This window comes from Halichoeres trimaculatus, unplaced genomic scaffold, assembly GCF_033239565.1.
Source record: "Halichoeres trimaculatus isolate MK-OKI-2021-1 unplaced genomic scaffold, fHalTri1.1 fHalTri1_scaffold_20, whole genome shotgun sequence".
NCBI classification, from domain to species: Eukaryota; Metazoa; Chordata; class Actinopteri; order Labriformes; family Labridae; genus Halichoeres; species Halichoeres trimaculatus.
The window spans coordinates 3,819,475-3,842,977 of NW_027437198.1; the positions used below are offsets into that span (position 1 = coordinate 3,819,475).

Below are 23,503 nucleotides of genomic sequence, written 5' to 3' on the forward strand. Positions count from 1 at the left end.
GCTCCTGTGTTTGTCTGGAGATCCTACATGTAACCATGGCTGCATTGTTTACATGTGAACTCAGCTGTTAGCAGCCTGTAGCATGTCAGTGCTAACTGGTGTAAGGCCTAATGTCTGTCCCACAAAGTGAGGAGAAGGAGGTGAGGATGACGTGCTGGTTCTCAGGTGTGAGCTAAAAAGTGACGACATGGACCTGTCCTTCCATCCATCGTTAGTGGGAACGTAAGATCATCTCCTAAAAGATGGACGAGCTAGCCGTGCTAACCCAGCAACAGAGGGAATACCAGAAGGCGGAGTAGCAGCATGCTATTCACAGACATGGCTAACAGAGCTGACACCGGACAACAACGCCACATTGGAGGGGCTTCACCTGCTGTGAGCAGACAGGATCTAGGAGACTGAGATGGAGCATGACTGAAGAAGCTCAGTCCTGGACCCTGAGGAGGTGGAGGCTGGCTGAACTGGAGAATGATGGACAAGCTGTCTGAATCTATTTTCTTATGGACCTTTTTATACTTTCTATCCACTTTCTTACTTTTGTTTTCTTGATTGCTGCTGCGACTTCAATTTCATTGTGCTTGTTACAATGACAATAAAGTTCTATTCTATTCTATTCCTATTCATGAGATCTTGGTGAGATCATGATAAAACTTGCTGATATGGTGAGGTCACCAAATAAGGATTACCTAGTAGGTTCATGATGCACTAGAGAGACGGGCCTCAAACACCAAGGTCTGGCCATAGCTGTGCCCCTGAAATGCCTCTGGAGGAGTTGGAGGGGAAACAGCAGCTGAAGTGAATGAATTTCTTCACACAGAGGCTGGAATAAGGTTTTCTACAGTGTGGGCAAAACAAGGTTTTTTTTGTCGTAAATCACGTAAAGCTACAAAGGGGGTACCATAGGGACAGTATAAAGCCTAAAAAAGGCACAGTACCCCTCTTCACAAGAGGCAGTTGATCCTCTGGGTGGTCTCACATTGCTGTAAATTATTGATACAGTGTTTGTTTTTCTGTACTCAGAGACCCGTATAGAAATGCCTGCCTCTTGTTCGTCTCCTGCCCTGTTCTTCATGACATCTGAGGCTCGCCACTGCTGCTTGTTGAGCTGAGTTTGCCTCTGTCAGATTCTTGGAAAGCCTTGCAAACAATTCACCAGGTGAAGTTACATTAACATAGTCTTATTTAGTCAGCTGAGACAAGAGATACTGTATGTGCTTCATGCTAATGTTTGGTGTTGTTTTGTGACTTTGCTGACAGGGAAGCCACAGGCCTGAGACAGCTCATGATAAGCGATGAGATAAATGATTTATTGGTGCAGGAGTACGCCATGCATGCTCTGATTACAGAATGAACTGAAGATAACACCCCAGACAGAAACAATGTGAAACAGAAAAAGTATCATTGTTTCAGTATTTGTCTGCAGACGATGTTCCTCTACAGAGCACATCTGTGCAATATCTGTTGGTGCTGAAGAGTACTCATTAAATCCATGTTTCACACCTCTGAAGGCTTAATTAATAATTTTTACAGCTTATCTTTTGCAGCTGGTACAGATTTAATACGGACAATCAATGAGGTGCGAAGTCTGGCTTTCTTCTGGATTCACCTCATCAGTAAAGTTAATGAAAAGTCAAAGTGTCTGTCTCATATTTTAGAGAATTACCAGATCATATTTTTTAACTTCAGCTGTGATAATTAAACACTGCTGGTGTGTGAGGTTGGGTCTCTGATTCCCAAAGTGAAGTGGGTGGATGGCACTTCACACCGCACATTGTGCTGTGTTTTATGGACCATTTCTCTGTTAATCCTAGAGGCTGTTCTTTGAGGAGTTTTCTTTCTCCATTACAGAGTGGTGGGTGGTTCTCTGCTGCACTGGCTCTCTCCTGCACTCACAAACCTGTTCCTTGTCACCACAGTCACCACACTGCACTGAAGCTCTGCTGAGAGAGGGATCCAGTGCCAGATTATTCCAGCTTCTCTGTTGGTATATGGTCGACTTGCTAGAGCTCTTATTATTATTAGTCCTTACAAGTTTCAAGTTTTGTAGATTGCCTTAGACTCATTTTCCGCTGTCTTCCTTTTTTTCCAGTGCCTCCACAAGCCTCCTGCGCAACTGCTCACTCTCTGCCAATTTCTCACTATGGACATTCACCTGCCGCCTCATCAAGCACTGCCCCTCACCTCCAGTAGATTGTTTCCTTCAACCTGCTCCTGACAATAAAATTCAGTTTGGAATAAAGTGCAAAGAATTAAAATAACTACAATAAAAATTACATAAAGTGCCTTAAGTATTATTCAGGTATGTCTACCATATAACAAGTAAAAGTGCTAATTGCAATTGTGCAGCAACATGTATGTGCTCATAACAAAAGTTTCATTTCATCATTTTCATGTCATTTTCCACCGCTTATCCGGGTCCGGGTTGTGGGGCCAGCAGTGCCATCAGTGCCATCAGCGAAGACCAATGGCTCCTGTCCCTAGCCACGTCCACTAGCTCCTCTGGGGGATACCAAGGCGTTCCCAGGCCACTTGAGAGATTTAATCTCCCCACCATGTCCCGGGTCTGCCCGGGGTCTCCTCCCAGTTGGGCATGCCCTAAACACCTCCACAGGGAGGCGTCCAGCTTGACGGCACCCTCCACTTCTGGTGTCTACCAACAGGTTCAGGGATTACCGCCTTGCACCCACAACTTCGGACAGCCGCCTCCGCATGTCCCCGGCCAGAACATATGGCCACAGATTAGCCGATACCACGTCAAAGTCGATTGTTGATCTGCAACCTAGGGTGTCCTGGTGCCAGGTGCACTTATGAACACCCTTGTGTTTTAAACATGGTGTTAGTTATAGAAAAACTGTGACTAGCACAGAAGTCCAACAACTGAACACCGAAAATGGAGTCTTCAATTGGGGTGTTTTCCAGCACCCGTCACAAGGACTCCAAAAAGGGTGGGTACTCTAAGCTGCTGTTTGGTGCGTAAGCACAAACAACAGTCAGGACACGTTCTTCAACTGGAAGGCGCAGAGAAGCAACCCTTTCGTCCACTGGGGACAACTGCAACACACCGGCAGAGAGCTGGGGTGCTACAAGGAAGCCCACACCTACTCCCCACATCTCACCCAGTGCAATGCCAGCAAAGAGGAGAGTCCAACCCCTCTAAAGAAGGTTGCTTTCAGAGCCCAAGCTGGGCCTTGAGGTGAGCCCGACTATATTTAGGCGGTATCTCTCTACCTCCTGCACCAGCTCAGGTTCCTTCCCCACCAGAGAGGTGTCGTTCCATGTCCTGAAAGCCATTTTCCGTAACTGGGGATCAGGCCGCCTAGGCTTTCGCCTTCGACCGCCGCCCAATCCACATTGAACCAGACCCCCATGGCTCGTCCTGCTGATGGTGGGTCTACAGGAGGATGGACACATGTCACCCATTCGGGCCTGATCACCCGAACGGGCCCCATGGGAAAAGGCCCGGCCACCAGGCGCTCGCCTGCGGGCCCCAGCCTCAGGCCTGGCTTCCCAAATAATATACATGAACTGTTTCAGATGTCAAGTGTTAGGAGCACATGTTTTTCAGCTTCCAGTGAGCAAGGACTCGTCCTGTAGAGCAGCTCTATTTCATTAGTGGCCTGTGGGCCACATGCCGCCCAAAAGCAACCCTTAACTGGCCCAAATGCAGCTGCCAAGTGATTGGGATTCAGGTCCGATGGGGCAAACATCTTTTACTAACACCGACAATTTCTTACAAAAATTCCAACACTACTACAATCATTGACAGCAACATCTAGCAAAGTAACCCACGAGTCATTGAGCAGGTGCATTTGAAAGGTCAACATTACCAGTCCTACACAGGTGGAAATAACATGTCTGTTTTCACCCAAAAACGAACAACCAGCAAGGAGAATCATCAGTTAAGTGGACTGGAAAGTCTACCAAGTCCAAAAACCAAACCAATGTGTTTGCTCTGCAATGAGTCCGTTGCAGTGCTCAAAGATTTCCGAAGACACTACACTGAAAAACATGACGCATTCCAGACAAACTTTCTTGAAGGATCCAATAAGGGGGCTGCTAAAATTCAGTTTGACTGTGTCTTACAGGTGGAGGTGTACTACAATAAAGCCGCCTTTCATAGTTCAGGAGGGAGCCATAGCAGCCCAGCTTGCGAAGGAGCAAACGTAAACAAAGTCTTTGTGAGTTCAGAGGTCATTACAGCCACACAGCGCTGTCTGGAGTGACACAGACTGCAGCAGAGGACTAACCCGGAGCGGACCATGATGAAATATTGGTGAAACTAATGAGTTTTTGGACGATTAATGCAGTTTTAGGAGCGGCGCTGTCTATGCCCCGATGGATCCCATTATACGGACGTCCGCGGCACGATTTTGGATCCAAATATCTCTAAGCACTGCTTGGATCAGGAAAGCCTTCTGGGTGAGTATTTTGTTCTACTTCATTCTATAAACAATGTAAAAGCTGTATAAACCGAACTTATCCTTTAATATTGCACTGCACTAATGTACACATTAATAAATTCAGTTGTACTCTAAAAACAGAAAATCAAACTTGATTTAAAAAAAAATCCACCTCACCCTTTGCTTTCAGTCTTTGTTATGAAACAAAACATCAGTGCTCCTTACAGTCTATCTAAAGGTTGTGATGTTATGGTAACCATGTCATCAATGTGACCTCATGCATCATCTTTTTCCTATGATAAAACTGCAAACGGGTACCAACATGATTAGAGATGATCCGTCTTTTTGAATGGAGACTGAATAGAAAGTTTATAGCAGAAAATGTGAACTTTGGTGGGGTTTTTTGGACCTACAAATCATCAAAGGAGAATAAAAAACACTCACCCTCGTGCATCATGAATAATTGATTAAAAGTGGTGTTTCAGTTGTGTTGCATAGCAGGAACTTGACACTCACTTGTTGAGGTAGATTCTTTTCTCTGTGAACTGGCCTGATCCGTGCTCGGGGTCTTCATACGGCTCGTTCTGGACCACCTCCACACCCTCACCACGTTCACTCTGTTCGTGACTGTGTTTGCTGATCATGTACAGCTGCCCGATCCGGTACTAGAAGACAAGAGACAGAACACAGAGATTAATACATGTGCTGAGGCAGCTTCTGCAAGAGCAGGAGATCGTACTGACATCATAAACGCTGTCGGAAGTTTTATAATCCAACTTTTATTTTCAGTACATTTCTCTTCTGGGGATATTCTATTTTATACACTTTAAATATGCAAGAAAAGTACAACTTCTCTAAAAAAAATCCTCATAAAACACTTTGTTCAAAAACAGAGGAAGAAAGTTTTAATAACAATTTACAAAGAAGCCCCAAGATATTCTCATTTTATTATTTAACCAATGGATCTCAGGTCCACAGGGGAACTAATAAATAGATTACTGCATGAATGCAGTTTCTCAATGAAGGATTCAAGGCAAACTGCTAGTTTCTTGAAGATATATTGTATCTTTTATACAGGAAATGTGAATATCTTTATCGTTTTACTGGCATACAACTCGTCTTTTTAAATATTAACAAAGAGGGAAGCAGTGTGTCCACAAACTGTGTAATAAATTGATGTAGTCTCTGTGACGTCAACCCTCTGTTTTTGTTACTGAGCTTTGAAGCAAATCGTTGACAGGGGCTGTATTGGAAATGAGTCAGGCTCTCAATATCCTCATTTTAGGCCATTCTGAAGATCTCGTTGAAACGCTCCGTTTCGAGAATGCCCTTCAGTAACCTCACAACGTCACAGCCCTTTGTGTTCTGATTGGTCAGTTCTATCAGAGGGGCGGAGGGGGTAGAGCCAGGGGGCGGTTTTTGCAGCATGGCAGTATTTACAAAATTGCCACATTGAATGGAGCAGACCGAGCGAGTTTGCTGTTTGCCAAAACTTCACCGTAAGGTATTGATAGCACTAATAAAATGGCAGAGTGTAGGATACGTCCTTTTGTATTGGACCCCGTGTCAGACCCGGACGGTTCTGCAGCTCAGGAGGAAGAAAATCCACCTCGACACAGATCACCTCAGGACGCTTCAATGTGGTGAGTCAAACCGGTACTGTAACATGTAGAGTTTATACGTGGAAATATAGGCAGACTTCACCAATAAACTAGAACAGGGCTCCATCCTGCTCCTTCACTTTTCTCTGTCTGTTTTATCCATCATGCTGAAAGTGTAGTCTAAAGATCGCCTCTACCGTCAGTTTGTCACTATGTTATTACCGCAGCATTATTGTGGTCCAGGTTCACAGTGCATGTCAGAACAAGCATGCAAATATCACAGTCTCACAAGTATTACGACGTCTGCTAAATCTACAGTGTTTTAACTGCTAATTCACCATGTAAAGCCGAGCTGCTCAGCAGAGCAGAGTCCCTGCATCCAGCACTCAGTCAGTCGGCTCTTGGTGGGTGTATCCCTCGGTGGCGGTTGTGTGACTAACTGACATCACAGAGGAGGAGCTGCTTTATCAGATTACTCCAATAAAAAGAAAGGATCCTCGTGTCGTCACGAAGGTCGAAATCTCGTGGCCAACTGGTAATGACCTATTTTCAGAGGCATCAAATCTCGTTCTAGGATATCAGAAAAAGTACAATATCTCATTTTTTGAAAATTCAGGGGGTGAAAGGTCTTGTTTTCAAATTTATTATATTATATGTAAGTATTAAATCAGGGATCAGCATGATATGTCCCCTTTAAGCTCCAGTGTCCACCATCACTACAAAATTAATCATAGAAATCATTTTCAGCAGAGAAAATAAACTTTATGCTAAACTTTGTCAGCTGGCGTGGTGTTGTCATAGACACTTCAACATGCCGTAAATCGATCCAGTCCTGCTCGACCTGATGGGGAAACTAAGAAGTAGCAATTTAAAATTATCCTGTATTGGCACTATCCTTTAAGTATCACAGCACTAGACTTTTTCAAGATTACTGAGAAACTCCTTACAGACCCCTGAATAACCATCAATGATATACCAGTATTTATCTGCAAACAGAAGAGAAAACATCCATACATACACACAATATATTTCCTGGTTTTCTAATGGAAAAAAATTGTCAACACATTTTCTTTTAACTAGAAATACCAAAGGAAAATTCACTCCTGCTGAAAGGAAGTTACCACAAGGTCGAGTCAAAATACCACAGTCTGTTTCTCAAATTCTCTTTCGCTGCCATTTCTTCTATTGGTTTCTTCGTATGTTGGTTATTATACGTAGACAAAGGTATTTAAATCTACGAATCCACCAATTTATAAGGTTCTTACATCAAGAGGGGGTATTCTTTTTTTCACAAAGGCTGTCTCAAGGGTTGATTTATGATCAACTTTTTTTTTTTGCAATTTTGAGTTTGTCATGTTTCCAAAGAGAGACAGGAAGTTGAGCATTCTGGTGTTTCACATTTTACCATCCTTACAAGCTCCAAAGCTCTTCAGACAAGGCCCCTTCAAACTGCAACAACAAGCTCTTGTTCAGAGTCCAGTGACTGATTTAACAGCCTCCTTTAATAGCAGCGATAAAAATACACCCAGAAAGGAAAATACCAGGATTACAGCTCTCACTGCTCTGTCTCGACACCTGAGGAAAGTCCACATAGCGAAGGAAAGCTGGGGGCTTAGGATCAGTCTGCGGAGCAGTGGCCTCATATCAGACCAGGACCAAAGCAGCACAACAATAGTAACAGCAGCAGAAGCAGGAGCAGGAGCAAGAGCGAGTGAGGTGATTCAATCCCACGGCCCCTTTTGACAAATCTGTCAACACACACATCACTCACTCAATGCTGTATGACCCACTTGGCCGAATGACAATGTCACTTTCTGTCGCCCTGACAGGGTTGACGGAGGGGGGGGCATCACACGGAAACTATTTTCCATACGTTTGGAAAACGACATTCACTGGAGCGAGGGTGCTCCAGGACGGAGGTTTCTAACTGCCTGTTGTCCTATTTCCAGGGCTGGGGAAATCGATCTGACCCTGATGGTGACTTTTGCCACCGTGCAAGAATGCCAAGGGTTCACATAGGACTCAACTGCTACACACACACACACAACTCCACTAAGGATAGCTGTGTTAAGCTAACGGAAAAAGCCCTGCCATGGATCTTTACTGTTCCGTCTCCACAGAGGAAAGAATGAAGAGGAGGAGTGTGAAAGTGTAACGGGAAAAGGCAGCCAGTGTGTAACATCTTATATCATAATGGCACACTTTCCATCAGCAGACCTTGTGGTTAAAGAACGGCATTGAGGCCCAGTATTCCCAGCAGGAATGTTGATGGTGGAGTGTTTCTGACTGAGCAGCTGTTGGAGTCTTGAATTATTTTTCCGCTGTCATGGCACAGTCGTTACCAGGAATAATAGAAGGGGAAACTTCATTTAGTCACATACAGGCAGCCATCAGAGGAACAATGGCAGTCAGTCTGTCAGAAATTCTGCTTTAAATATCTGACTCTTTTCCTATGCTCATTTTTTTCCTCAGGCAGTTAAAACTTTATCCAAATAAATCAAGTCAGATTATCTACAAGTCAATAAACCCAGCTAATGCTAATACAAAATGGAAAATCATGGCATCGCTCCAGAAACTTAAAGGAAACAATACAATGTGAAAAGTGTGACTGTAAAATAAGCCTGGGACGATGTTCTATTTTTGTGATTTGATCCTGTTGCGATTTTAGGGGGGGCAATTTGATTTAAATTACGATTCTTTGAAATTTAGGATTTTTGCAATTTGTAGTTTGCTTTTTCACACCAGACCATGTAAAAAGTTGAATGATGATGGTAATGTCTACAGACTATATCAACAGCCAAATGTTCCCATAAAATGCACATTGTGTCAGTCAGAGAGAAACCTTTTATCCTCTGCTGTAGAAAAGTGGTAACTTTTTTTCCACTCCAGTTTATAAACAAAGAATGAAATGAAGAATGTGAATTTGAGAAAACAATTTTTTTTTTTTTTTAACAAGAAATACCGATATTGATATCACCAAATAAAAAATCCCAATATATGGCATAACAATTTTTTCTCCCACCCTTACTGTAAAATAACAGTAAAATTCTGGCAGCAGAAATGGCTGGTAATTTCCTTGTTTGTTGTTTTTCCTGTGAATGTTCTGTAATTTTTTTTTAAACATAATACTGTATATCGAACATCTCTCCTTGATTGTTAATGAATCAAAAGGGTTCCAACTGAAGCAATTTGTCAGATCAGAATCTGTAAACCTGGTTTTCCACAGAAAAACAATTTATCACCTAGTTCCTATGTGACATCAGAGCAAAATAGCAGTATGAATATACGATACGTTGAGTCTTTAAGTTGATATTATTACTCTCCCAATGGTAATTAATTACACCTCTCTTTTGTTTTGTACTGCTGTCTTTTGTCTCTTTGTTTGCCAGTAGGGTCCAGCCCAGCTGAGCACTGTGTTAATTGCAGTCTGCTAAAAATACATAATTAGGCCCTCCTGGCCCTTTAAACCAAACCCTCCCGTCCACACCAAAAGAATGGCAGACAGTTACAACAGAAAAAAAGTTAGTAGGTAAAAAAAAGTGATTAAAAAAGAAAAAAATTGCAATTATAAACTGTATTTGATATGACACTGACATTAAATATAATATGTTTTGAATTCAAAAACATCAAAATGCAAAAAAATTATAAAAATGAATTAATATAAAACATTTGATTCATGTTTTTGACTCCAGTAAAACATTATCGATGCCATTACCTGTTTTGATGCCATATACATGATCAAAGCCAATATTCCCTTTTTTCAGTTTCAGGATATTTTTCAATTCCAAATTTTATTTTTAACATCAAACACTGAAGTCATTGTTTCGGCTCCATAGACTTTATGCTTATCATTTTACCCCTGCTATCATACGTCAGCAGATAGATAACAGTTTCCAACAGTTTCCTCTCACACAAGATTCCTGTTCAATACATTCACCATGTTACATATCTCCAAATGGACTAAAAAGGATATACAAAAAAGAGGAAGCTTGATGCTAACATATATGGGAAATAGCATTTATATGCTAACGGTTGGCATACATCGATACAACTAAATTTCAACTTTCTTCACAGTAACACATCACAGTTACTCTCTGTGAACAACACTGAAAACTCTAATAGTCAAAATACTAACAGGAAAATGTTTGCAAGCCAGAAGAAAAGTTGGAGCTAGACAGCTTACATCTGTCAATAACGTATAACAAAGTGAAACATTGTCAGGTAATGTGCAGTTTTTTCTATTTTTTATTTAATTATGTCCAGAAATATCCTGATACATTGACCAGTTTTATGTTTATTTAATAGTGAATTTGTTTCAAAATAAAAAAAATGCTGTTTTCTGTAGTTGTTGTTTTTTACTTCACATCCTGACATTACTTCCCTCTGACAGGTGGAAGGAGATCTGCAGCTGGGTCTCTTTCATTTTAGAACTCATGAATTTGTTATATTTAGGAGTTATTAGCATGGTGAGCAGCCCAGAATGAGAGGGTTCATGACATATAAAGACAAAGGAAAGAAGGATGGTCACAATCAGAGATCCATGTTAAAAATGAGACAGCCCAACAGCATAAATCTTCCAATTAGATGAAAAGTATCGTGGCAGAGTGCCCACTCGAGGGACCTCTGAGCATCCCTCTGATCATCAGCAGCATTAATGTACCAACATTAAGCACCATCTTCGCAGTGACCCCTGGCTCATTCAGGGTTCAGACACATTGTGTAAACACGCCAGCTGTTGTGGTGTTGCTCCTGCCTGCCTTTGTGTTCAGCCAGTCTGCCATACACCTGAGAGCCAGGTCTGATGAATGAGGGACTGTTTTCATTACTGTCTTTGTGAATCCTGCTGTAATGACTGGGAGATAGAGGAGGCTCTTGCTTCGAGCAGAGTGGCCCTGAAAATGTCATTCATCTCATCGTTTCTTTTTATCTGCAAAGAGAGATGACCCCATGGTTGCTGTAAACACTTAGCTTATGTGTCGTTTTTTTCTCTTCTGCAGCTCCTTTAAATCTATCATTTGATTTATCTCCCTTCTTCTTCTCTTAATTTCCCTCTTTTTCACCTCGAAAACTTTGGAGTTGGCTCATTGCTCTTTACAGGACTCAGTGAATCACCAGAAATTGACAAATAGCAGAAAATACTTTAACTTTTAGAGCTCATCTGTTATCAAAGGGGTTTAAAGGCAGGCTGACCTAAGAAAAATATTACAATCAATAATTATCCTGATTTTGATCCCTCTATACTTTCAGTCCTTTTGTAAAAATAATTCTCTTTTAAATGGCAGATCTTTACTATGATTTGGCTTGGGGTGGTTAATCTGTCTGATTTCCTGATTCGATTACCAACTGTTTTTTAATTAGTTTTCCCACTTACTGGAAATGACAGTCACTTACAGGTGTTCTTTAATTTACTGATTGCAACAATCATCCATTGTCTGATCCACTCCAGCCCCTTCCATACATAGCCAAGATGGAGATTGTTGAAGGTGAGAAGTGTCGCGTTCCACATTCAACAGTTTGACTGTTTCAAGTACGCCAGTTGAGAAACTTAAGTGCTCTACATTTTCCCATGCTGTTGGTGTGAACGTACAAACGCCTTCAAAACACTGTTGATTTGATACACAGCCCAACACTTATTTTCCACAGTGGCACTGCTTTAACCTCACAAACATGTAATTAAGATTTGAAACAGCATATGAATACATCCTATATAGAAACTCCCTCCTCATGCTTCATTTGACTGCATTTCATGAGAGGCAGATTATAGATAATCCCACAAGAGAAATTTACAGCCTCATGGAAAGGCCACAGAATGGTAATAAAGTTAGTCTGAATGCTTCTAATCACTACAAGATTGAGAATCATGAGCTCTGAGAGCTTATTTATACGGCACATAAGTTCATTTGAGTCAATGTGTTTGAGTGTGTGGTTCAAATCAAGGAGACTTAAATAAAAGGGAAATGAATTGAAGAAAAATAAACTGAATTTAAAGTCGGTCTGGGTTTCCTGCTAATTATTTTCATTTAGTTTCGGGCAGAGAAGCAAAATGTGGGCAAAACTATTCCCTTTCACAAAATATCATTTTCATATATTTCAAATTCTTCCCTTTAAGAAAAGTATGTGCCTTAACACAGTGGTTCTCAAATGGGGATACATGTACCCTTGGGGGTACATGAGTGCACTCCAGAGGCAATAAGTGCTACGGATGGGTACCTTTCACGTCTGAAACGATACAGTACCGATGCCCGGTACCTGGCAATTGATACCGTACTCAACTGTACCAATTTTCGGTACTTTTTTAGTTTTTATTTGTTTATGTGGTAAAAAATATCAATTTGTTTCGTAATAAAATATTTTAAAAATCAATTTAACAAATGTATTCTTCAATATATAACCTTGCAACGCTAGGTTTATGTCCAACATGGAAAATTGCCTTCTCTCCCACTCCTTCACAGTCACAAGGATGAATTTAGGTACCTAAACATGGTACCTTTTGATATTACATGAATCGGTACCCGGTACTTTTGACAGAATTCAGTCGGTACCTATAAAAGTACCTAATTTGGTACCTATCCCTAACACCATCTGTGAGTTATATCACATTAAAAACTAGGATGAATAAAGACCAGTGAAGAAATACACTTTCTGGGTGAGTGTGACAATAGTCACATGATTTGGGATGGGTACTTTTCCCATTTGAAATGATATGGTAGATAGTTGGTATTTTTTGTGTTTATGTGGGAAAAAATATCCATTTGTTTAATAATAAAATATATTTTTTCTATTTAACATATTTATTCTTCAAAATATAACCTTGCAACGCTGTGTTTATGTCCAACATGGAAAATCACCTACTTTACATACAACATCAGTACGTCCCTCACAGTCACAGGGATGCATTTGGGTACCTAAACATGGTACCTTTTGATTTTACATGAATCGGTACCCGGTACTTTTGATAGAATTTGGTTGGCACCTATAAAAGTACTTAATTCGGTACCCATCCCTTATAAGTGCCAATGTAGGTTGTCTTGAAATGCTACTTCTTAGTTTCCCTATCAGGTCGAGCAGGACCGAATTGATCTACTAAGTCTCCATGACAACACCACACCAGCTGACTAAGTTTGGTATTAAAAAGAGAGATCTGTGTTTTTCTCTGCTGAAAACGATTTCTGTGACTAATTTTGTTGTGATGGTGGACACTGAAGCCTAACTGTCAGACAGAAAAAGGACAGAAGAGCAGAAGAAAGAGAGATAGAGCACGAGCAAAAGGCTAAAACACAGGGGCTAAACTGTGCTAATGTTCATTCCTACCCACAGTCAGCAGTTATTCTGCAGTGGTCTGTTCAAACTTGAGAGTCTATCAATGAAATGAAGAGTGAGGTATACTAAAAATAAATAGTAAATAACTGCTCAGCTGTTGATAAATACCTTACCTATTTGCAAAGGATGGGTACTGAGTTTGGTACTTCTATAGATACTGACCAAATTATGTCTGAGGCACCAAGTCCCGATTCATGTAAAATCAAAAGGAACCATGTTCAGGTACCGAAACACATTCTTGTGACTGTGAGGGGCAGTTTTCCAGGCTGGACATGAACACAGTATTGCAAGTTGATTTATTAAGAAATAAAATGTTCAATTGAAAAACTTTAAAGTACACTAACTGATTATTATTAACACATTAGCACACACAAAAGTACTGAACATTGGTACTGATGAGTACCAGTATCGATTGCCAGGTACTGGGCATTGGTACCATGACTCGTCGTGTTGTATCAGGTAAAAAGTTGTCTTGGAAAAAGAAAATTTATTTCAAAACAAACACACACCTTGTTTGGAGTCATGTCTTCCCAATAGTGAGCGTGAGACTAGGGGTGCACTGATCACAACTTTCTGGCCGATCACTGATCACTGGTCTTTAAAAAGCCTGACCTGCCGATACCGATTTGGGCCAATACCAATTTTTATTTTTTAAAACTGACAAAATATATGTGAAATGTTCCAATCTTATTTTATTGAAAATCATCATGCAATACCTGTGAAACAACAAAATCTTTATGTTTTAGCTTTAAAAACCAATCAAGTGTCCTGAGTTTTAGGTCTCAGAGCAAAAAGCAACAATGGCTGGCTGTCAGGCCTTCCTGGAGGGATATAAGATCAGTTTCATATGTAAGGATGGGCTGATCACTGATCCCACATCACTGATCACCAATCTCCCAAAATTAAGGAAATCGGCAGCGATCGACAATTGTTTCTATTTAAGCACGTCTTTAGTTATTTTTGTTCTATAGTCGATGGAGTTTTGATGTTTTGTGTCTATCAGGCCAGAAGTTTCATTGTTAACAACAATGTTATTGTTAATAATGAATGTTTTATAAACCAGACACTAATAGTACAGTGCTGTGTTTTACATCTTTTTTTTTCCAGCCTAAACTGCTTTGTGCTTGTTAGGTGGCACTTGGCATAAAAAGCTTCTCACAGGGGGTACATCATGGAAAACAGTTTGAGAACCACTGCCTTAATATATGAGCTAACTACATTCAAGACTAAAAATAGATATCCTCTGAAAGAGTCCGGGCAGCCCCCCTTGCAGACATGAGAAGCAAACTTCCTCCTCTCTTCTCCGCCAGAATGCAAATGAGCGCATTTTTGTAATCCTCTTTGCAAAAGAACAAATGAAACACATCCAGACCTGAGAACATTTCGAGCAATTTGGCCACAAAGTACAAAACCATAACAATGATCTGAATGAAAACAAAGATGACAAGAACAAAGTTAAAAAGCCTTCAAACACCATGCTGTCCTCCCTGATACTGTAACACAAGGATGAAAGCAGGGAGTCTGTGCTGTGATCAAACTATGTGTCTCTTTCTGCCTCTCTGTTCATACACACCAGCAGGTGGTACGGAGCTGTGTTCATTGTGCTGCAGCCAAAGAGTGTGTTGGTGTGAGTGTAAGATAAGAAACCCTGACAGAGCGTGCACACACGCTTCCGCCCATGAGACAATTCGGGGGCATGGTGCTAACATGTAATTAAAATTCAACCACAGACAGAGTAATTGTTGCTCTGAGCGCTTTGCATTCTTGGATGAATGACTGTGCTCCTGTTGAGATAAATAGCTGTGGTTTTTTTTGTGTCCTCTGTATCTTCCTTAATGTGGCTCAGCTCTCAAAGAGGATCAGTTAAGTGTCACATTACTGTCAGAGAATAATGCAAATTTGTAGTTCATTGGTTTTCAGAGTTTAGTCATGGATAACAATACAATCTCTGCCTCTATCTTATGGGGGCTGACAAGGGCCAAACATGCTGCAAACTACACGCAAAAGATCATTTAGAAAACGCTGCACAATCAAAAATAAATGCAAAAGCTGAAACATGCTGCAAAGAAAACAAATATGCTCGAAAAGGAAAAAAACTGCATGAACAAACAAAACTTAAGTCAAAAACACACAAAACAGAAAACAACTGCAAACACAGAAACGCCTATTACAGTTCTACAGTTTCATTCAGCAGATGCTTTTGTCCAAAGCGATGTACAATGCAAGCAAGAAATGAAACCTAGTTAGTGTGACAACACTAGCTGCTGTGGGTTTGATGTTATTGCAGTTGTTTTGCTTTTTGCAGGTTTGTTTCTTTTGCAGCATGTCTCATTTGTTGTGGATGTTTGCATTTGCTTTTGACTGTACAGCGTTTCTGATAGTGTACATGTTTATCATTATCATTATGTAGGTTGTTTTAGCAGTTGTAGCCTATTGGCCCTTGTTGACCACCATCCTTTTTTATATTTTTATTTTTTTTACTTTGTTTTTTGCTTTTTCCAATATTACCCAACAAAATGCACAACAAATCATAAAAAAACAGAAATACATTTAAATATCCAAATTGTTCGTACTGTTGTTGTTGTTGTTGTTGTTGTTGTTGTGTTTTAATGAAGTCTTTTCTGCACAGTAGATATCTTCATCTGTATTATTAATATGGTAATTAGTCCTTTTCTTCCAGCATTGGTCATGGGTCCATGCTTTAGGCTCCATTTATACAACAACGTTTTATCTGAAAACGCTGAAACGCAGTGAAAAAAATCTGCGTTTACACGGAAACGCTGATGGACTGAAAATGCTGTAGTAAGCATGCCAGGCCTGTAGGTGGTGCTATAACTATCTTGTCCAGAAGCCACTTTTGGGAGATCTTCACCGAAGTAGGGTTGAGCTGATCATCTGGTATATTGAGGAATACTTAGTTAAAAAGTGGAGCAAAAGATGCACATTTTGTTGAAAGACAGTCAGCAGATTCAGCAGATTGAGTAGCACAAGCACAACACGGTAGTTTGCAACGATCGTAACAACGGTACTGATGTCCTGTTGTATGCGCATGTGCGAGGCAGAGTGTGACGTCAGCGTTTCCACTGAAAACGCCGGCTTACTGTTTACACGGCGACGGTGTCAGGAACGTATCAGAAAAATCCCACTCTGGAGACCGTTTTCAAAAGTTTGCGTTTTAGGTTGGCTGAAAAACCGTTTCCATGTAAACACAAGGCTGAAATGCAACAAAACTTCACCCTAAAACCATTGTCGTGTAAATAGTCTCTTAGTCCACAAGCGATGAGTTAGTTAGTAGACTTAGGGTGTATTCAGACCTGGACTGTTTGATCCACTTTAAACGGACCAGGGTTTGTTTCCCACGCTGGTGCGGACTTTTCATGCAGGTGTGAATAGACACAAACGGACCCTGGTGCGGACCAAACAACCGGACTAAGACCAATTTTTTGAGGTGGTCTCGGTCCACTTCCAAACGAACTCTGGTGCGGTTCGTAGTTCTCCGGTGCAGGTCTGAATACAAACTAAGGTCCATCCAAACTAACTACAGGATACATGCGCCTTTTGGGCCTATAAAGCCACCGTAACCTAACCGTCTTTGGTTCATACCTGATCCTCCGTCTTCTGTTTAGCCACGCTGTTGCTAGCATGTTGTGGGTCAGGACACGCAGAGCATAGCGTCTCCTTGCTGCGCGCATTTGTCTTTGCTGTTCCAAAATTTGAAACGGTGTTGTTAAGCCTTCTTTGAAGGAGCTGCTCTTGAAACTGAAAATGATTTTGCAGCTCTAATAAGAGCACAAACACACGTTTACCTCCATTTCCAGGTCTGTATTCTGTGTGCCGCCTTTGTCAGTGCTGTCCAATGAGAGCACTGATCGTCACACACGTTGATGTATTTACAGAATATAGTCCACTTGCAAAAAGTACAATCTGAATACGAACCGCACCAAACGAAAAAAATAAAGTCCGCTTTTGGTCCGGACCAAACAAGTGGACCAAAGGACTTTTCTGGTCTGAATACAGCCTAAATAACACCATGTGATTGATTGAAATCCATCTGCCCACACCGTCTCCAACATTGCTGCCGAGCACTGAGTTGTTAATTTTTGATTTGGGGTGTGACAAAAAAAGTGTTTAACATTTTTCCACCCAAATACCCTCCATCACCCAGAACTTGTGGACGACTTTTGTGTCACAAAAATACAATTGCCACTCACACGCTGACCAGTTGGTCTTCAGTTCTAGTTCCCATTTAGCCTTAACAGACCATGTGGCTGGCATACTATCTTAAAATGAAAAGCTGCGCCCTTTACAACACCCCCTCCTAAAACATCTGAAGGAATAATGCAGTGCATATTTTTTCACCTTGTCATTATCATAGGCTTAGTTTTGTGTCAAGAAATAATAATAAAGACATGAATCTGCTGCAGCAACCAGACCGACTCAAATCTCCAGCAAAGCACACGTCCTGCAGGACCGCACTGTGCCTTCAGGCAGTGTGTGAGAGAAACCCCTATTTGCTCTCTCATCCCTCACACCTGACGAAACCAACAGCATCATGATAAACACAGAAGTGCCCGACATCATACATCACAGAACTCCATTAAAAACTCAACCAGGAGGCCGTGGAGGGCGGTAAACGACATTGTGCTCCAGGCAGATCTCCAGTGAGCTGTGGGAGTCTTACAAAAGACCTGAGCTGTAAGAACATTTGTACAGAGCTTGGAAACAGAGGATTATTTTGACACATTAAAGAGGGAATTAGATTCACAATATTGCTTTCGCCAAACTGATGCATAAGTCAAAAAGAAAGAAAGATGGCAGCCAAGAGAAATAACAGTAAAAAAATGACTCACAGGCATCATTTGTTGCAGAGCAAATGTGTTCCAGGAAAACCTTGCAGTCGATTGCACATGAAAATGTCGAACGGTATCAGAGGAATCGTATCTGAGCCTGAATTTTCATATTTGGCAGCAGATTTTTTTCACCCCAGCTTTATCTGGACTCTTCCAGCCAGCTCCTCTCAAAATTACCAAAGGAAGTCAGAGTGAAGTGATGTGAGAACAGACTTTATATCAGGCTGGAAACACAGACGAGATCTAACAGCTTCAATAAAACATCTGAGGTGGAGAAGGAGGAACAGTGCCTGCACACCCGACCATTTGCACATAGTGTTGATTCAAATGTGAAACCGGTTTCTTTATAGCTCTCTCTTTGCTTCATTCACCATCATGTTGTAAACACTTCTGCAGCTTGCTTCTGATTTCATATCCTGCCCCCTGGGACTTTCCCACCACCCCCCTCATCCAGCACTGGAAGACTTCTCTCTCTGAGAAATCTGTGGAGTGCAAATGTGAAAGAGGCTCCAGACTGAAATGGCCTGGATACTTGAAGGTTTCATAAGGTCAAAGACAGCTGTGAAAAAGGAGTGTCAGGTGTTTCTCAAACACAGAGGCAAATCAATCCTGGAGAAGTGATTCAGAGGAGCTCACTGCCTGACCTCATGAACCTGCTTCATCTGAGACCAGACGACAGGGAGATAAAGGGAAAGCTGAACCACAGAACAGCACCAGGGCTTCTTCAGGTGAGTTTAAGCTCAAGTGAAATGCTGTCTACCAGTAAGAAGAACGTTTAAAAAAAAAACACCTTTTTTCAAAACTTAAACACAAAGTCTATCCAAACTTTTTGGCTGCATTGTGTCTACACATTTAAAATCCCATAATATAAATTTCTAAAGAATATGACAAGCATGTCTAAAAATCACTAGCGCCAAATTCAAGTTACCGTTGCATGTTTCCAAGCTGGAAAGCCAAAAGTAGAAAGAAGTATTCCAGGATTTAGTTTTCTGTGAGCTCAGCCTCAGAGATTAGCCCCATTTCCATTTAGCGGTTCAGTTCAGTTCGGTTTGTCTTGGTACAGCACATATTTTGTGGCATTTCCACTGACTAATCTTGGGACAGATCCTCAAACTACCGACCCTACCGGCAGTCTGTTGATCAGTGGAAAGAATCATCACTTACTATGCGACAGCGGCAGCTGTATTGCTCCTGGCAGCACACAGACTTCTCTGAAACAAAGCTTGTTTGTCCTTTGTAACAAAAAGCCACATGTCAATCACAAAGAAGACGAATTGCTGGATGTCTTCCATCGTTGCTCTTTGTTTACTTTGTTTTCTTCGTTGTACTTATCAGTGGTGTACACTGTGTCGGGCTATCACACAGCAGACAAGGCTATCGGCATCTGGCTAACATGCCGTCTACCAAGAAGGGCACAGTCGGTTGTGGAAATGCAAACAGGATCAGACTTCATGGATCCAACCTGTTGCAAACTGTACTGATCCAAACCAGACCGCTTGGTGGGAAGGGGACAGTAGTGTTAGGATCTTGAACATCCTGAGTGAGCTCAGAGTACAGTGGCTGCTCAGTCACACTGAAAGGAGTCAGCTCATGTGGTTAGGTGAACTGATTAGGACACCTTCAGTGATCCTTCCTTTAGAGGTGTTGTGGAGACGCCCAGCTAGTAAAGGCCACAGGTAGATCCAGAACTGTTTGTAGGGATTATTTAGGACCCAGAGAGAACCCACACATGCACAGAGAGAACATGCAAACTCCACATAGAAAGGCCCAGTGACCTTCTTCAATTTCAATTTCAATTTAGTTTAGGGGAGACCGGGGCTAGTTGTCACACGAGTAAGTTGTCACATTGCAATTATACTCTCCACCAGAGGGCGCAACTAAAAAGTGGAATACTAGGTTTCTTCCTTTGCATGGTCAGGATATATGGACTGAGTAAGAAGAGGACAGCACATTGTAAATTGAGATGAGCACCAATTAACCATTTCCATTCCACTACCCAAAGTAAAAAATAATTACCCTATATTTTTTTAAATAACCCTCATTCAGATAAAAATCCTTGCAGTTATACATGTGGACTTGTAAAAGTAGATATTATGGCATCCAGTCATACCTCAGCCATTGTCCTGATTTAAGCTAACTTTAAGATAGAGCTAATATTAGCAAACATGGTCATATGGGGCAACCCGTCACTGTCATTCTGGTGTAAGTTGTCACATGTGAGTCACATGTAAGTTGTCACAGCTTGGACCACAGCTGGTCTGAGAAAAAAAGTTACCCAGCAGAGAAAGAAGAGAAAAACTTCTATTCTAGCTGACACACCTGTGAAGGAGGCTCTTGAAGCTGAAAAGCAGGTACAAGGGAAGAAAAGACTGTTCAAAAAGAAAGGCAAGGCAGCCAAATCTAAAATGCCAAAGAAGCAAAGCACAGGAAAGAAACAGAGGGCAGATACAAAAAGAAAAACTCCAGATGACTCCTCCTCAGAAGAAGATGAGTCCCTGTGCCTGGTCTGCATAGAGCCATTTGGAAACAGCCGCCCAGGAGAAACATGGGTGCAGTGCATGATGTGCAAAGGATGGGCACATGAAGAATGCACCCCTGGCAATTCAGCCTACATATGCCAAAACTGCAACTCAGATGAGGAGTCTGACTAGTGAGCTCAGATTTTGTCTGAAGTTTTCTTTTGTTCCAGGACCAGTTTTAGTGTCAGTTTCATAATGCATGTTGCATAATGTTTCATGTTATTTCATGAGTAATAAAAGTGAATTATGGTCATTTATTCACTTTCAATAAAAAAAATAACAACAGTAATTTGGTCCTTATTTTATTGGTTGCAAAATCCAGTGTGACAACTTACCCCACATAGTGTGACAACTTGCCTGTTGGTGGGGCAACTTGTCACATGGTGACAATCTCCATTAGATTACTTATAACTCTGTACTGACACAAGATACGGAGATTACATGAATACAAAACATATAGCTGAGACTTTGGTCTTTCATCTGGTACAGATTTTTTTTATGTATGGTGTTTATATTCCAAAATAAATATATGAGTGTAAAAAGTGTGACAACATGCCCCGGTCTCCCCTATTTGATAAGGAGAGACAATGTACATTCATACACACTTTTAAGAAAAATAAAATGTAATTTTACCCAAATCTAGCTTCCAAGCTAATTTCCATTGGTAGTCCCCCCAGCTAAGATAAAAAAAAACAAACAGGTTAATAAATAAATAAATGAATAAATAATACAAGTATGATATTCAAAAGGTTCTATTCTTCTTGTTTTGTTACTTTTTAAGGAAAAGAAAGGACAGAGAAACATTATCATAATAAAACATTTTACAATACATTACAATCATAGTTTTTATTGCACACAGGTGGTCAGTAGCAGATGTTAAAGTGCTAGATTTAGGCAGTAAAGTGCTGGAGTTGAGTATAAAGTCAAAAAAGGAGAGTAGAGAGGTGATGATGTATAACTGTTTTTTGTCAAGTATTTTTATTGCTCTTTTGTATAGCGACTCCACCTGGCTGAGCACAGTTTTGGTAGTAAATGACCAGTTAGTGAACCCGTATTCAATATGAGATAAAACCATTGCATGCATAAAAACTCTAGCTGCCTCTGTTGTTAATGATGACCTAATAGATTTAAAATTCGCAAGACTGAATTTCATTGCTTTCGAAATCTTGTTTACGTGACACTTGAAGGAGAGGGTGGAGTCTAGAGTGACTCCTAGGGACTTGAACTTGTTTCCTCCTAGGAAAATACCGGGGTGAGTTATGACCTTTGGTGTTTTAGAAAAATTCATGCAGAGGGTTTTCTTGGTGTGGTGCTGTAAGGTTGCAGTGCTTACCGTTGCGCCACCATGCAGCCCAATACAACTCTTATTTATTTATTTATTTTTGTTTATTTTGTTGAACAATTATCTTGGAGTTTAAGGTTTTGCCTTTTTATCATCAAATTAAAAAAAAAAAAAAGTTTTACTAACTTGTCATCTAAAATATGCGTGTGATATGTGTCGAGAAATGAGCAAACAACAAAAAATATGTTTCGTTAAAATACATTTTCAGATCAAGCACAAAGAATTTGCTGGAAGGTACCAAATGAAGAGTAATGAAAGATTTTGTAAATGCACTGAAATTGATGTAAGTCACAAATGATCCTAATTTCTGTTTAATTTTTATTAAACTGCTAAACTGTGTTTATATTCCTATGTTTATTAAAGTGGGCTAGTTTTTATTTGATATGAGACACCACCCATCTTCTTGGCGTCAGGGTCTTGCTTACTGTGAAAGTTGTATATCTTTAATCATGCTTAGCCTTTTCATTTTTCCAGCTTTGTGCCAAGGACAGTACGAGATGACCTTTTTAATTCTGTAACTCGCTATCACTTGCACTCCCATCCTGTTTTTAAACTGTTGAGTTTCGGTACGCAAAACCTATCTGCCCATGCTATTTGTACTTTCTGTTCCCGGCAGTAAGGGGGGGAGAGATATGATTCACACACACACACATTCACACACACACACATACACTTGTAATCAAAATGTGTCTCTTTATAAGCGCTGTCTGTCTCTGTATTCTTCAGTGCAGTGTCATGCTTCACACTCTGTGTTGGTTGTATGGCCTGTACTCCTTGCAAGTAAAACCATTGGAAAACTTATTTTCTTGACTCGAGTTCTCTTTTTGAATGGATGTCGATTTGGACCTGACATTTACTCTGGTGCCGTGACCCGGATCCCAATAGATTCATTTTCTGACGTGGGGGGAAGACCAGCCGAAGCCCGTCGACGGCCAGCCTGCATAGGACAGTGCTGAAAGAAAGTCCTGGGAGGTGACATTCTTCGCCAGGCCGGCAAATAGGTGTTTTCTCCACACGCCAGGACTGGATTGACGGGATCCGAGGAGGACAAACCGAGTCAACAAAATAACCACTATATGATGTGAGTATGATACTCATGTGCACGCGGTGATCCTTGTAGAGTTCACCGAGAACCTAGTCCTTGTAGAGTCTAGGGGTAAAGTGCATGCGGTGATCCTTGTAGAGTTCACCGATAACCTAGTCCTTGTAGAGTCTAGGGTTAAAGTGCATGCGGTGATCCTTGTAGAGTTCACCGATAACCTAGTCCTTGTAGAGTCTAGGGTTAAAGTGCATGCGGTGATCCTTGTAGAGTTCACCGATAACCTAGTCCTTGTAGAGTCTAGGGTTAAAGTGCATGCGGTGATCCTTGTAGAGTTCACCGATAACCTAGTCCTTGTAGAGTCTAGGGGTAAAGTGCATGCGGTGATCCTTGTAGAGTTCACCGAGAACCTAGTCCTTGTAGAGTCTAGGG

At 41.0% G+C, this 23,503-nt stretch overlaps 1 protein-coding gene across 1 annotated transcript in view; it reads right to left on the reverse strand.

Annotated features, from left to right (window-relative positions):
* The window catches only part of pitpnc1a (phosphatidylinositol transfer protein cytoplasmic 1a), a 107,207-nt gene that overhangs the window by 40,455 nt on the left and 43,249 nt on the right, over nt 1-23,503 (reverse strand). The window contains exon 2 of the mRNA XM_074696986.1: nt 4,917-5,065. Coding sequence (XP_074553087.1) covers nt 4,917-5,065 — 149 coding nt within the window. The remainder of the gene's footprint in view (nt 1-4,916; nt 5,066-23,503) is intronic.